The following is a 14,779-nucleotide window of genomic DNA, read 5'->3' on the forward strand; positions in this document are numbered from 1 at the left end:
CTTCATTAATTATAGTGATTACCTCATAATCTTGTGGAGAATTTATAAAGACCTTTTCAAACCTGATGAACTTAAAAGTTAATTTTCTGTACTATTTTACTGTTACATGCTCAAGTTCTCTGACTATGCATCTGTTGGACCATGACAGTCCTTTTTCTGCTCCATTTCACCTCTGCACTTTCTGCACTGCTGTAACTTACTGCATTTCTGACACATTTAAATTACAAATGCATTAGAACAAATTCTTCTGTTCTTTCTATTGTCTCAGCACAGTGCTCGGAGTAACTTTGGGTGCCTAAGCTAATAATAAATGGGCCTGAAAACCTCTTTTCTGGCTCTTGCTTCTGAATTTGCCGTTCTTGTTCATTATATAAAAGGACTACACTATGGTTACATTGTACCATCCTATCCAGCGAGGCTGGATATTGACTGGCAAAGCTGCGGGCTGCTGAGGGGTAGAGCAGGAAGGTTTGCAGCTCTGCCCTGTGATACTTTCAGCAGAGCGCATAGGGAAGGCTGTGATGGCTTTCCTTGTCTCCAGCTGTGCTCCTTGGCCATTCTGTTGGGAGTAGGACACCCAAGTGAGTGACAAGCAGTGACCTGTAAGGATACACAGCAAGAAGCACTTAAGGTGGCATTTGCTCTCTTTGGAATAATCTGTCCAAAGCATATTTTTTTTTCTCCTTGCATGGGAAATAAGAACGTAAAGGCGCCAAAGCTGATTGTCTGCCTTTGCTCCTGGCAGTAGTCAGGTGAATAACTGAGAGAAGCATCACCATCAGTAACCTCCAACAGCATTCCACAAAGTAAATACAAGCCAGAGAAACTTCACTTTTTCATTTCCTAATCCAGGTGTCTTTGTTTCGGGAATGCAATATCCTGAAGACAGCTCATCGCTGCCATTTTCCCAAGTGAACTTTGAGCTGTGTTTAATGCTGGAAGAGAGCTGAACAACACCAGCATGCAACCAAGTCCACGTTTTAAGCTGGCGCTGAGTAATGTTTGTACAGTTCAGATAACAGATTGCCAATTAAATGAACTGGCGATCATAAGTGATCTCCAGGCAGATACCTGTCAGACTTGTGTGTTGCTGAAGTTATGGGAAAACAACTGACTCGTTAACTGCAGGTTTCCCAGGAGGAGGAAAACATCACTTTTGGCGCTTGTGCTTCAGTCCCACTGAAGTGTTTTGATTTTGACTTCACTGGATGTTTCCACTTCATAGTGTGCCATCTCATGAAAAAACCCATTGGAAGCCAACTCAAATGAAACCGGCATCGTCCAGGTGCCCACACTGGCGTCTCTGGCTGGGTCAGACGCTGCCCACATGCACACAACCCCCCCGACACTGTTCCGGGTCAGTCCACGCCCTGTTCATCACCCACAGTTTACACCCTGAAGTCTCTCCCGCACCAGGCGTTCTTACGCCGGGGCCTCTCTTTAATGGCGGGGTGCTGGCTGCCGCGGGGATGGGCTGCGATCCCGCCGCTGCGCCCGCGCCGCGCTACCGCTGCACAGCGACCCCGGCGCGGCCGTGCCCCCTCGGGCAGCCAGGCGGCGCGGCAGGGCGGGGCGGGCAGGGGGCCGGGCCGGGCCGGGCCGGGTCGGGCCGGTGGCACCGCCCCGCGGCGCGGCACCAGTGAACCCGGCGGGGCTGCCGGGCGGGGCTTCCCGGCCAGGTGGGGACCGGCGAGGTGCCGAGCCGAGCCGAGCCGGGCCGATCAGCGGCTTGTGCTGCCGGCATGGTGAAGCGGGAGCCTGCTGGGGCGTCGGCGCTGGCGGCGGGGGGGCAGGCCGCTGCTGCCACCGCCGGGGTGAGGCTGTCCCGGCGTCGCTGGGTCGTGTTGCTGCTGTTCAGCAGCTACTCCCTGTGCAATGCTTTCCAGTGGATCCAGTATGGCAGCATCAACAACATCTTTGCGCGCTTCTATGGCGTGAGTGCCTTCGCCATCGACTGGCTGTCCATGACCTACATGCTCACCTACATCCCCCTGCTCTTCCCTGTCGCCTGGCTGCTGGACAAGAAGGGCCTGCGCCTCATCTCTCTGGCAGGCTCGGCCCTCAATGCCCTGGGTGCCTGGGTGAAGCTGGGCAGCCTGAAGCCGCACCTCTTCAGCATCACCGTCCTGGGGCAGGTCATCTGCTCCCTGTCCCAGGTCTTCATCCTGGGCATGCCCTCGCGCATCGCCTCCGTCTGGTTCGGCTCCCGCGAGGTCTCCACTGCCTGCTCCATCGCTGTCTTTGGGAACCAGGTAATGGGTGGCTGGCCGGCACAGGCATGGGCTCTTATCTGCTTGGCCAGAGACTGGGGTGGTAAGGGGGTGAACCAAGGAGGGGGAAGAGATATGTAGGGCCTGGAGGGCAGCAGCAGTGACAAGAGGCATGAATTTCCCTCTGGGAAATGCAACTGGTACATGGAGGGATGCAGCTGGGGTTAGGCTGTGGGCTTAGGCTGTGGGCTGATGGTGGCAGATCTACATGGGAGATCTAAGCGGGATCTACAAAACTTGGGGGCAGCATGGGGGCTGTGTATGATTATGGCTTTGAGAGGTGTTTGAGCTCAGGGTCTTTTCCATTGCCCTCTACTCCCATGCCTGTGAATCTCCAGTTCAGGGGTACAATTCAGATGGACCATTGGGTGGGCTGGAGGCGAATGCACGGTGCTGAGAAACGCACTTTAGGCAGAGTGTCCTGCAGACCTCAGATTTGCAGCTGCGTCTGGACTTGAAGCTGCAATGTCCTCCTCCTGCTAACAACTAAATGAGACTAAGAAGATTAACGGTCTACTTGCAAGGAGTACTTGACACTGAGCCCTGGAGGAAAAGGACTTTAGGACTTTCCTGACCCTTAAAAGTAGGTACAGGGCTTTCACAAGAAGTTGCTTTGCAAAGAAACAAAACCTTCCATCAGGCTAGGGCGGGGTAAACTCCCTGAGCACTGTTGTATCAAGGTGGGTGAGGAAGGTCAGTGATCCACGCTTGCTCAAGCTGCGATGGTCTCCTCTTATAGCTAGCTGGCGCTCAGAGGAGATACGTCTTTCCACAGCTTGGACAGGATTGAGGAAATAGCTTCTTGACCCTTGCACTGGAACACCCACTCATCCCTCCTGAATGAAGCAGACAGGCCAATACTGATGCAATATGGCATCAGTGAAGTGAGTTTGGCTGTGCAATGCTGCCATGAAGAAGAGGGAAGCAGAACCTGGCATTAGCTGTTAGGCTGGACCTGTGCCCCTTGCGTTGGCACAGAATGTGTTCACCTACACATGACTTGCACCACCCTGGACCATCTTCGATTCAGCCTGTGGGTGGCTGCTGTTCAAATTTGAATGGTTTGCATTTCAGGTATTTTCTAATGCAGGTTCTTCCTCACAGACAACTTTATGTGCAGTGGGTTTAAGGTCTCCTTTCCCCACATTCCTGGGTTTCTATGTTTAGATACTGCTGAGGCAAGAAAGAGGTGGATGCTCAGAAATGGTATGTGAGGAACTGAAGGTTTTGGAACACTGCTGGGAATTTAAGGAGTCTCTTGTTTATGTCTTTTGGAAAAACATGCTTATCTTTCTCTGAGTGAATTTAAGCTTTCCTCTTTGCTCTTATCAGCCAGGCTAGAGGGCTGTTTTTTATGTGTTTTAAATGAATCTTTAGAGTGGAAGGCATTTAACTTGGCCTGAGCACTCTGCTGATTTAGGAGTAAATAAGTAACTGAGCATTTTGCGGTCAGACTGTTTTTTTAATTGTTCAGGTGGAGTTACTCAACAGTGTGCAGAAGAAATCCAAACAATGAGGTTTTCAGCCTGTGCTCTATGCCTGTGTGGTATCCCCATTGTCCTAAAAGGAGTGGGTTAGTATAACAGTTACGGAAACCAAATTTCTGATGCACTTTTGGTGCTGAACAAAGTTCTGGGGGTTGAACTGACATGTCAATGGGACCTCAGTTCAGTACATAGTCTTTACTTTGTAAGCCCAGGCTTTCCTTTTAGAGCGTCAAAAAAGTCAGAAATGTCAATGAGCAAAGGCAGGGCGTACTTCATAGAAAGAACCTATTAATTCCTTTAGTCAATGGTCTTGAGGTCTATAATCAGAGTGAATGAAAAGTTGCTATTTTGTTTACTGGTGTTGTTGGGCAGGGGAAAGAAATAGAGACATTCTTTCTTCCTGAATCTGCAGTTAAAGACTGTCTTTTAGGGAGTGTTAGCAAAGGTTATAATACAGTGGGGTTGTAATTGGAGTGTGGCAGTATGGCAAATTATTCCCTGTGCACACTCCTCTAAAACTGTGTGGTCTTTCTTTCCTTGCCACATCACTCAGTTTCATCTCCTCAAGGCAGAAAACTGTCATGAGTTACCACAGTTATCTTTATTGAATGCCAAGCTCTGATGTTCTGCTCCATCAAGAATTGCAACCAGCTGCACAGAGGAGTGGGCATTCTCACTGTTCTTTTGTTTGATACACCTGCCTGCCTTTTGCTCCTGCCCTCTCAGCTAGGCAGCGCTGCCCTGAGGAGAGTCCTGCCTGCTGGTTCATCTAGGTTCTGCTGGGGTGGTGTCTGCTCAAGACACTGCTGCTGCTTGCTGAGTGATGGTAACCTTCAGGTTGAAAGTTAGCCCTGAACAGTAAATCATCGAATCAGGCAGGCTGGATGTTAAATATCTTCTAAAAACCCCTAAACAAACCACAGTAGAGTACTGGGTTCTTGTCCTGGGCCACGCTTCTTCAGGCACATTGGTTTTAGGCCTCTCTTACTGCTGTGTCTCCCTGTTATCACTTGATGGGAATGGGACATGGGCAACATGCAGAGAAGTGTATAACTTGCTCAGGGGCAGTGAACGAACATTTGTGTATGTTTGTGACTTTGTGTTGCTTTGCTACCAATATTGTTAGAATCATAGAATAATTAGGGTTGGAAAGGACCTTAAGATCATCTAGTTCCAACCCTGCTGCCTCCCCGCTGCAGGGACAGCTCACACTAAACCATGTCACCCAAGGCTCTGTCCAACCTGGCCTTGAACACCGCCACGAAGGGAGCATTCACAACTTCCCTGGGCAACTCATTCCAGTGCCTCACCACTCTTACAGTAACAAACTTCTTCCTTATATCCAGTCTAAACTTCCCCTGTTTAAGTTTTAACCCATTACCCCTTGTCCTGTCACTACAGTCCCTAATGAAGAGTCCCTCCCCAGCATCTTTATAGCCCCCTTCAGATACTGGAAGGCTGCTATGAGGTCTCCACACAGCCTTCTCCAGGCTGAACGGTCCCAACTTTCTCAGCCTGTTTCCATACGGGAGGTGCTCCAGTCCCCTGGTCATCCTCGTGGCCCTCCTCTGGACTTATTCCAACAGTTCCATGTCCTTTTTATGTTGAGGACACCAGAACTGCACACAATACTCCAGGTGAGGTCTCACAAGAGCAGAGTAGAGGGGCAGGATCACCTCCTTCGACCTTCTGGTCACGCTCCTTTTGATGCAGCCCAGGATACGGTTGGCTTTCTGGGCTGCAAGTGCACACTGAAGCCGGCTCATGTTCATTTTCTCATTGACCAGCACCCCCAAGTCCTTCTCTGCAGGGCTGCTCTGAATCTCTTCTCTGCCCAGCCTGTAGCTGTGCCTGGGATTGCTCTGACCCAGGTGTAGGACCTTGCACTTGGCATGGTTGAACTTCATGAGGTTGGCATCAGTCCACCTCACAAGCGTGTCAAGGTCCCTCTGGATGGCATTGCTTCCCTCCAGCGTATCAACCGAACCACACAGCTTGGTGTCATCAGCAAACTCGCTGAGGGCACACTCAATCCCACTGTCCATGTCAGCGACGAAGATGTTGAACAAGACCGGTCCCAACACCGATCCCTGAGGAACACCACTCGTTACTGGTCTCCAGCTGGACATTGAGCCATTGACCACAACTCTTTGTGTGCGGCCATCCAGCCAGTTCTTTATCCACTGAGTGGTCCATCTGTCAAATTGATGCCTCTCCAGTTTAGAGCAATCCCAGGCACAGCTACAGGCTGGGCATAGAAGAGATTCAGAGCAGCCCTGTGGAGAAGGACTTAGGGGTGCTGGTCGATGAGAAAATGAACATGAGCCGGCTTCAGTGTGCGCTTGCAGCCCAGAAAGCCAACCGTATCCTGGGCTGCATCAAAAGGAGCGTGACCAGAAAGTCGAAGGAGGTGATCCTGCCCCTTTATTCTGCTCTTGTGAGACCTCACCTGGAGTATTGTGTGCAGTTCTGGTGTCCTCAACATAAAAAGGACATGGATCTGTTGGAACAAGCCCAGAGGAGGGCCACGAGAATGATCAGGGCACTGGAGCACCTCCCATATGAAGACAGGCTGAGAAAGTTGGGGCTGTTCAGTCTGGAGAAGGCTGCGTGGAGACCTCATAGCAGCCTTCCAGTATCTGAAGGGGGGCTATAGGGATGCTAGGGATGGACTCTTCATTAGGGACTGTAGTGATAGGACAAGGGGTAATGGGTTAAAACTTAAACAGGGGAAGTTTAGACTGGATATAAGGAAGAAGTTTGTTACTGTAAGAGTGGTGAGGCACTGGAATGAGTTGCCCAGGGAAGTTGTGAATGCTCCCTTCGTGGCGGTGTTCAAGGCCAGGTTGGACAGAGCCTTGGGTGATATGGTTTAGAGCGAGGTGTCCCTGCCCATGGCAGGGGGGCTGGAACTAGATGATTTTAAGGTCCTTTCCAACCCTAACTATTCTATGATTTTATTATTCTGTGTTGTGTGGGACAGTGTCCAGAGTCGAATGTTTTGCACAAGTCCAGGTAGATGACACCAACTGCTCTACTCCTGTCCATCAGTTCTGTAGCCCCATCATAGAAGGCCCCAGATTGGTCAGGCAGGATTTTCCCTTAGTGAAGCCATGCTGGCTGTCACCAAGCACCTTGTTGTTTTTCATGTGCCTTAGCATGCCTTCCAGGAGAATCTGCTCCAAGACTTTGCCAGGCACAGAGGTGAGACTGACTTACTTTTTTTGGTTGAAAGAGACCTTATTCCTGGCTCTTGCTATTCTGACAAAGAGAAGCATACAGCTGATAGTATTGGGAGGGAAGATGCAGGTGTGTTAAATGATCTTTCTGCTGTAATTTTGCCCCCCTTTTTTTAGCAGGGGTCCATAAAAGGTGTTGATGTGGTTGGGGAGGAAAGAAAGCTTAGCTCCATATTAATCTTTGCCTCTGGGGAAAAATGATGCTGCACCTTACTGATCTTCAGGGGGAGGTCTGTCCTTGTTCTGATGCAGCTGGAATGTGACTTTAGAGATTTAAGGCTTCCATAACAGAAACAGCCTTAGGCAAGGCTTATAGGTGCTATCTGGAGATTGCTGGGAGTGCCAGTCTAGCAGTGATTAGGTGATGGCTTTTTGAAAGGGAGGAACTGGATGATAAGCTGTGAATGAATTTAGCAGAAGGAATGAATGAAATTCAGAAGAATCCTGGTGAGTCCTTTTCTCTTGTTCTGAATTTGGGGAAAGAATCTGCTTGGGTAGTGGGTTGGGAGGGTTTTGCCAAATAATCTGAACATCTGAATGGCCGCTGGTTTTGTGCTGATGAGCCTGCAGTGCTGTTTTGTGCTGAGCATGTGCTGCTATTTGATGCCTCACTACAAACTGTTCTGTACCTTTTGCCCTTCAGGAAAGTCTAAAAAGCTGTGTGGAGGTGGAGCATGTCCTGTGGAATTTCTGTCTTTGAGTGGACTTATAGATCTCTTTGTCCTTTCTGTCCCTTCTGAGGGCCCCCCCAACTCTTCAAGTGAGATTTGATCCCTGCTAGAAATAGGGGCAAGTGGCCATCTGCCTCACATCCCTCTGTAGCTTGGACCTGGTTTTAGCCATTAGAATAAAGAAGATTTTAGCAAGGAACCAAGAGGTTGTGATATTCCTAGCCCTCACATTTTTCTGCCTCTGTAAAGAAGGGCAGGGTGGATCAGAGCACTTGGATCACAAGGAATGCTCTGTGGCTATGTCTCCAAGATCCTGGATGTGGCTCAGTGTGGGAGGGTGTGCTGAGCAAATAGCAACGTGGCTTTCTCAGGAATGCCTAAGTTTCTGTAAATGGACACTGGAGCCTGAAATGAACTTTTTCTGCCCATTTCATCTGGTCCAGCCATAGACTAAAAGCAGCTCCCCTTTCTCCCTCATAGAAGCTGTTGGCTTTCAGGTTATGTTCTGTGGAAGCTGCATGGGAATTACATGAATGACTGTAGTGTTTTTGCTGGGAGGGCTGTCCTATGGCACCTTTAGCACTTTCCCTGCAGCCCCAGCCTCCCTGGGGCTGGCTATGTTAAGTGACTGTGGTAGGTCCAAAGTATCATAACCCAACTGAGGATTCCAGCAGCAGCTGAGATAGCTGTCAGAGCTGAAACCTTTCTTCTGGTTTACTCACGCTTATCTAATGCTGTTGTTTTGCAGTGTTGCATTTTTTCCACAGTAAACTGGGGGAAGGTGCATTCAAGGCTGAAAGGCCCTGAATGACTTGCATAGAGAAGTAGTCTTCATCATACGGCGTTGCATCATATTAAGCAGCATGAGATGGTGCCACAGAAGCAGAAATGTGACGAGGAAGGGAGTTTGCTTTGCTTCCAGAAAAGCTTTGGTTGTGCAATGCAGTTTGAAAAAAATACATTATCTCCCGCATTAGTGGGAGAGAAAAAAGAGCCATAGCTCTGTCTTATCTTGCCACAAGGCCTGGATTATAATGTTTCCTCTCACAACTTGTGTCCTTTCTGCTTTTTAAAACATTGCAAGAAAGGTGTCTAAGCTGTGGTTTGCAAACATTTACATATGTTAACTTCTTGACTATCTAGGTTTCAACAGGCTCTTTTTCAGTTTTGCTGCCAGTGATGGTGACACAGGTTGCCCAGAGGAGTTGTGGCTGCCCCATCCATGGCAGTGTTCAAGGGCAGGTTGGACAGGGCTTTGAGAACCCTGATCTAGTGGAAGCTGTCCCCTGCCTGTGGCAGGGTGTTTGGAACTAGATGATCTTTAAGGTCCCTTCCAGGCCAAACCATCTATGATTATATGATATTCTGGACAGCAATCCATAGTAATTGGTACCTTCTGTGTTACACAGCTCTTCGGTTGGGTATTTTCAATTCTCCTGTAGCCTCCTGTATAGAAAGGCAGCTGGGATCCATGCTGGTAGCAGAGGATTGGGAAGCTGATATGCAGTAGGAGTCATAGAGTGTGAGAAGGGGGTGGCTATCTGCTCTCTGCAGATTGAGATACATGCATTGTAGGGTCAGAAATTTTAGCTCCTATGAAATGTCGTGGTTAGTGTGGGAGGAACATGTGGTTAGAAAAGGAGGGAGCACTGCAGGGCAGAGCTTTGACACACAGACAAGAATAGAGGAAAAGGCTGTGTAGCCCAGGGCTTTGCAATAGTTATGTCCTCAAAGGGGTTCCCTGGGTGAATGGAGATCCAGGTCTGATGGATTATTTTGGCAGAACTGTTGGAGAGGCATCTGGCATGGGTTCTGAATGTATTGAGCTTGGTTCAAAGTTCTCGCCCTCCATACATGTGTTGTTCAGATCCAGCAAACTGTGGAAATTCAGCCTCTTCCCCCCTGTCAGATGTGTCCTTTTGCCACTGCTGGTTATGTTCTGCATCTCTACACTGGTTTTCCGTACATGGTAGCTAGTGTGGGCTACATGACATCCTGATCTGTTACTGAACACCATGGATGTTGCTGCACTTGGTTTGTGTGTTTTGTCTATAAGATTTTTGGAGAGACAATATACTGTTGTGGTGGCTATCTGAGATAGAGGTTTCTAGAAGAAAAATAGAAGAAAAATAGTGCAGGCTGGCTTTGTTGACTTTTCACTGAGAACCTTGGCTTCTCTGATAACATTGTCGGGCCAGTTCTCATCACTCATTTGGGGAATATCATAGGATTTGTTTTTAAGTTCTTGTTATCTAAAGCCATTTGTATTAAAATCAAGTATAATTAAAACAACAAAACAAAACAAAAAAGCTAAAACAAAACCCCCAAACCATTTCTGCTATTTTGTCTGGAGAAGAACATCTTGGAAAGTGTGAAGCCCTACAGGCCTAAAAATGTCTGTCAGGAAACCAGTAAATCGGTGTGTACAGCAGAACTGACTTGTTAAAACAATTAAAATACCAGTCATTTTCTTCCAGAGTGTGATAGTCCCTCAGGTTTTCTATAGGATTCCTCATCTTGATTGATATGAATGTTGAGGATTAGAGGTAGTGCTGTGCATTGTGAGTAAATGGTTCAAGACTGGTACTGCATCTCCCCGGCAGCTTACATGAATCTTTCCCCTCCCCTGATTTTGGAGACAGTGGAGGAGAGGCTCCACTAGAAATGAAGGGGTTGTGTCAGTGTGACCCTCAGAAGGCTTCTGGCAGCGGCCCTGTGTGGGTGGCTCAGTGTAGGGCTGCCAGGAGAGAAGTCTTTGGCACGGGTCAAGTGTTGGTTTTATTCATGCTGTAAAACATTGATTTAGAGTTGCACAAATGTTCCTCGAAGAGAGGTCTGCGGTAGGTAGCTAGATTCTCCTGTTCTCCAGGCTGATCCTGGGGTGGTGGTGTGAGTGATGTCTGTTTGATTGATACCCAGTTCAGAAGGAGTGTGGACCCTGTTAAAGGTCGTTCTTACAGGAGTGGAAAAGTAGAGTAGCTGCAGTGCTGTTTTGACAACTGCAATGAACTCTCTTTGCTGAGAGCAGGTGAAGTCCTTGATTTTATTGAATCTAATTTTATTTTTTGTTTTCCCCAAAAAGCCTTTGCAAATGCATCCCACCAGAGAAGCACCTGGCTTAGGTCAGGTCAAATTTGTCAAGCAGCTCCATGCCAATCAGTGATAACTGCTAAGGGAAAAACACTAAAAAAAGAGTGTGTCCTCTTAACTCTTGGCTTGGGAACTTGCTGAGATCATTGAAATCATAGTGTCTGAAAAGCCTTTTGTATTGGTAACAATGTGTAAATGTCAGTTTTTTGATTTCTACAGTTTCTGCCAACCCCAGTTGGCCAACCCCAGGGCTTCTGGCCCTGAGGGTTTCCTGGGATGCCTGCCTGTGCTCGGCCTCTTAAAAATTCAGATCTCTTTTCTCTTCCTCCATTCCTGATTTGAATATTTGGTATCAGTGGAGATAGCAGTTTTGTGTGTTTGTGTGCAAGTGGGGGGTTTCTGTTGACTTGATTTTGACCATCTGGTCCTGATGCCTCAGAGGAAGTTGAAATGAATGAAGATCTTCCACTTACAGTGCTTCAGATTTTCACGATGTGAAGAGGTTCTGTTTATGTGGAAACTTCTCATAGTGATCATCTTTTGGCCCTACAGCCTTCCTGACAGGCTTCCTGATTTTGCTTTTTGAAGAGGTTTGACTTAGTTTGTAAAGGTGTTCTAAGATCTGCTGTATTCCGTAGGCTTCAACTGCTCCTCTGATGTAGTGTCTTTACACAGTCGTAATACCGCTTGCAAGGATTTAATTTTTTTTTTTTTTCCCCTTTTTAATTTCCCTTCAACAAAGCTTCTTTCCTTTTAGGCAGCTCCCTCTTGAGCTGAATATTGCCATAGTTCTCTGGAGACCGGGGATTTTCTTTGCTGCTGCTGCTGCAAGGAAGCTGAATTTGAGTGCCATGCAGAACCATTCTGTAATGTTGACCATGGTCACACTGTGCTGCTTTGGGTCTAAATCACAAGTTGTGCTGCCTCTTAAAGGTTCTCATCAGAGAAGTGTATTTATGGAATCCAGAACTGCAGTCTCTGCATCATCCGTCATGACGCTTATTTAGCTTCCAAGGGCATTGTCAGATTTTCTCACAGTTGTATTTTTTTCTGCCCTTGCAGCATCTCTCTCTATTTTTTAACACTTTAATTGACCTTCTGGGTTTGGTGGCCTTCTCTGTCAATACTTGTGCTTACTTATGGAATTTTACAGGGCTTTTGTATTCTTGTTGCTGACTTTTAGTTTTCTTTAAGGTGAAGACCCACTCCTCCATTGATCATGCATTTACAGTTTTTATGCTGATACTGCACTGATTATCTTCCTTCAGCAGACTCTTAGTATACAAACAGCTAAACTTAAATTACACATCCCATTTTCCATTTCATGACTTTTGGTACATTTATACCATCTTATTAGCCATTTGCTCTTGGTTTTGCTGCCTGTTCTTGTATACGCTTGAAAGTTGCATATGATGTTGTTGGGACTGGTCCCTGAAAAAAATTCAGGTAGGAAATACATTCCTTCTATGCTTTATCAGTCTTTAAATAATAAGTCATCTGACCAGTGTGTTCTGCTGTAGTTGTTGATTTCCCTGGTATTCAGTTTAAAAATTACCTTAAAATAAAGTACCAGCCTGGTTCCTGAGAAGAGATTCACAGGGATCAGGATAATGGTCTGTGCTTTGGGAGTGGGGATGCTGTATGCTATGTCAAGTTTGGGTAACTGGAGCCTATCTGTCTGTACAGGTCTTGGAGACTTTCTGCCTGTACAGAGGTTGGAGATGCTAATTTGTATGCTGGTGAGAGGGACTGCACTGTGAACCCTAATGACCGATGATCTCTGTAAGGAGGGTAGCACAGATTGTTGCAGAACCATCCTTGTTTTTACATTGCTTTATTTTCCCAGCCCAGACGTGAGAGGTGTGGAGAAGGGAGAAAAGTTATTTGTCCTTTGTGAAGGCATCTTTAAATTTTCTGGTTAACCAGTTACAGTGTTGGCTGTTGGGCTGATGGTTATGTGGGCACTGGCCTGCTGTCAACCAGGCTAAACATTTCCTTGTGAAAGGTAAGGCTGTATAATATTCATCGTGGTTTTGAGAGGTTATCTTCATTGCTAAAAACAGTATGAATAATCCAGGGTCTATGAGTACCCTGCAGGAAATCTTCAGTTTTAGTCAAGTCAAGGGGCCTCATCTTCATAGAATTAATGATGCCAGTTGTTCTGAAGTATAAAATGTAACTTGTGTTGCTAGAGCCAACCCTGAATCTTTTCATTCCTAACAATGTCCTGAACCTATGGGGCACATCTATAATCGACCAGTGACTCTTTCAACTGGCTGCCTGTGATGACCCAGCACCAAAAATGAACTTGGTACAGATGCCTGCTGCTGATCCTGACCCAGGCTATGCCAGGTCAGGTGCAGGGCAGCTTTGGCACAAGACAAACTTGGCCAGATGTGGTTGAAAGTTACTTGTTTGTAAGCTAAATAGGGTGCCTGCATCTAGCATATAGCTGTGACTGAAACAAGTGTTCTTACTGTCTCAGAAATCCACCAGCTAGGTAGAGGAGGAGGGAGTTTGTGGAGAGTTTTCTGGGGCTGAACAGCACAGGCTGATTTTTATCACTGCTACCAGATACGGCACCTGAAATGTATTTGTTCTGTGGTCTTGATCCTGGACAGTGAGGGGGTCTTCCAAAACGATTCTGTCAGCATCCCAGAAACATAGAGATATGTCAGAGAAAGCATGAAGAAAGCACGAGGAGTTTTTGCTAGAATGCAGCAATATGTCTGAGCTCATGCCTGGGTTAAGGGGCTCCTGGGTCATTCTGCTGTGTATGCTGACATGTTTGGATGTAGTTTATGGGTGGATAGTCCTTTCCTTTTTTAGTCCTTGCTTTCCATACCTATGGAGTAATAGACCCTTTCCAGGGACTGTTAAAACAGGGAGCACTGCAGAACCCTTCTGCAGGGCAGCAGTTGGCTAGTGGTGCCGTCTTGCTGCTGTTCAGTAGTTAGTGAGGCATAAACAGTCCATTATACAGGCACAACAGGTCATGGTGGTGCTAACTGATTCCTATTGATCTAATGTTTCCTATAAAGAAACAGTAAATTCAGTGGGCTGAATTTGACTATATCCTCATGTCTATGTTTTGCATACCTTCTACCTCCACTCGTACTGTGACGAGGGCAGTGGCTCTATAAGGGCTGTACTGGTGTAGCTGAATAAACCACTGTGGGTGGGATTTTTTTTATGCTGTTGGTCTGTATTGGTTAAGTTAGCACTGTTCTGGTACTGTTGGTGCTTTCCTGTCTCCAGGCAAATGGTACAACCTGCAAAAGAGATTGGAAATCTCTTTCAAGCAAGTATGAGAACAGCTGCATGGCCACTTAGCATCTCTCTCTTGGGTGCTTTCTCAGTCCTTTTATCTATTGGAGGATCCTGTGTGTGCCTTGTCAATGTCCACAAGAGCCAATGTAGGCTTAACTTGGGAAATAGCAAAAAAATGAGGGTGTTGCTAAAACAAAAAACTGTTTTTGCCCCAAATGGGTGAGTGTGCAGAGCCTTGAGAGCAAGCAAGAGCTGAGCTCAAGTGTGGCTCTTTCTCTGATGTCTGAGAGGGCTGCAGGTGCTGGGAAGGGTCAGGGGAACAGGTAAATACACTTGAGAACCAAACAGTGATTGGAGCTCAGCCAGAAACCCTGCAACACGAAGGGGAGAAAGTGGCATTTATAGGAACATCTTGTGTTTAGAGTCCTCAGGAGTGTACTGGGTGCACTTTGGCTCCCCCTTTGTGAGGAGTGTGCTCCTAAGCACCAAAGTGACTATTTTCTCCCTCTCCTATTTGAGGGTGCCACTGTCAGTTGCAGTTATTGGTGTGGCAGTCCGTGCTGCTACAGCTTCTTGTCACTGCCCTGGGGAAATAGTTGTGGAGTTAAAAACTCTAATGACCTCACTAAAGTGTGCACTGTCACTGCAGGAGCCCCTCAGCTGCACCTGTGTGGCTCTTCACAGGAGAGGCTAGACCTGCAGGGTGTCTTCTTGGAGCCCTTCAGAGCCAAGCATTTTATCCAGGGACAGTT

General features: G+C 47.2%; 2 protein-coding genes across 6 annotated transcripts in view; one reads left to right on the forward strand and one right to left on the reverse strand.

Moving 5' to 3' along the window:
• The window catches only part of ACYP1 (acylphosphatase 1), a 428,968-nt gene that overhangs the window by 164,334 nt on the left and 249,855 nt on the right, over window positions 1–14,779 (reverse strand). The gene's annotated exons all lie outside the window — the stretch shown is intronic.
• Window positions 1,731–14,779, forward strand: part of FLVCR2 (FLVCR choline and putative heme transporter 2) — a 36,958-nt gene continuing 23,909 nt past the window's right edge. For all 5 annotated transcript variants that reach the window (XM_061367414.1, XM_061367415.1, XM_061367416.1 and 2 more), the window contains exon 1: window positions 1,731–2,252. In XM_061367414.1, the coding sequence (XP_061223398.1) occupies window positions 1,743–2,252 (510 nt within the window). In that variant the 5' untranslated portion in view covers window positions 1,731–1,742. The remainder of the gene's footprint in view (window positions 2,253–14,779) is intronic.

This window comes from Neopsephotus bourkii, unplaced genomic scaffold (genome assembly GCF_033783945.1).
Source record: "Neopsephotus bourkii isolate Nb327-2 ecotype Australia unplaced genomic scaffold, CSIRO-AGI_Nbou_v1 NB_1376, whole genome shotgun sequence".
Taxonomy (NCBI): Eukaryota; Metazoa; Chordata; class Aves; order Psittaciformes; family Psittacidae; genus Neopsephotus; species Neopsephotus bourkii.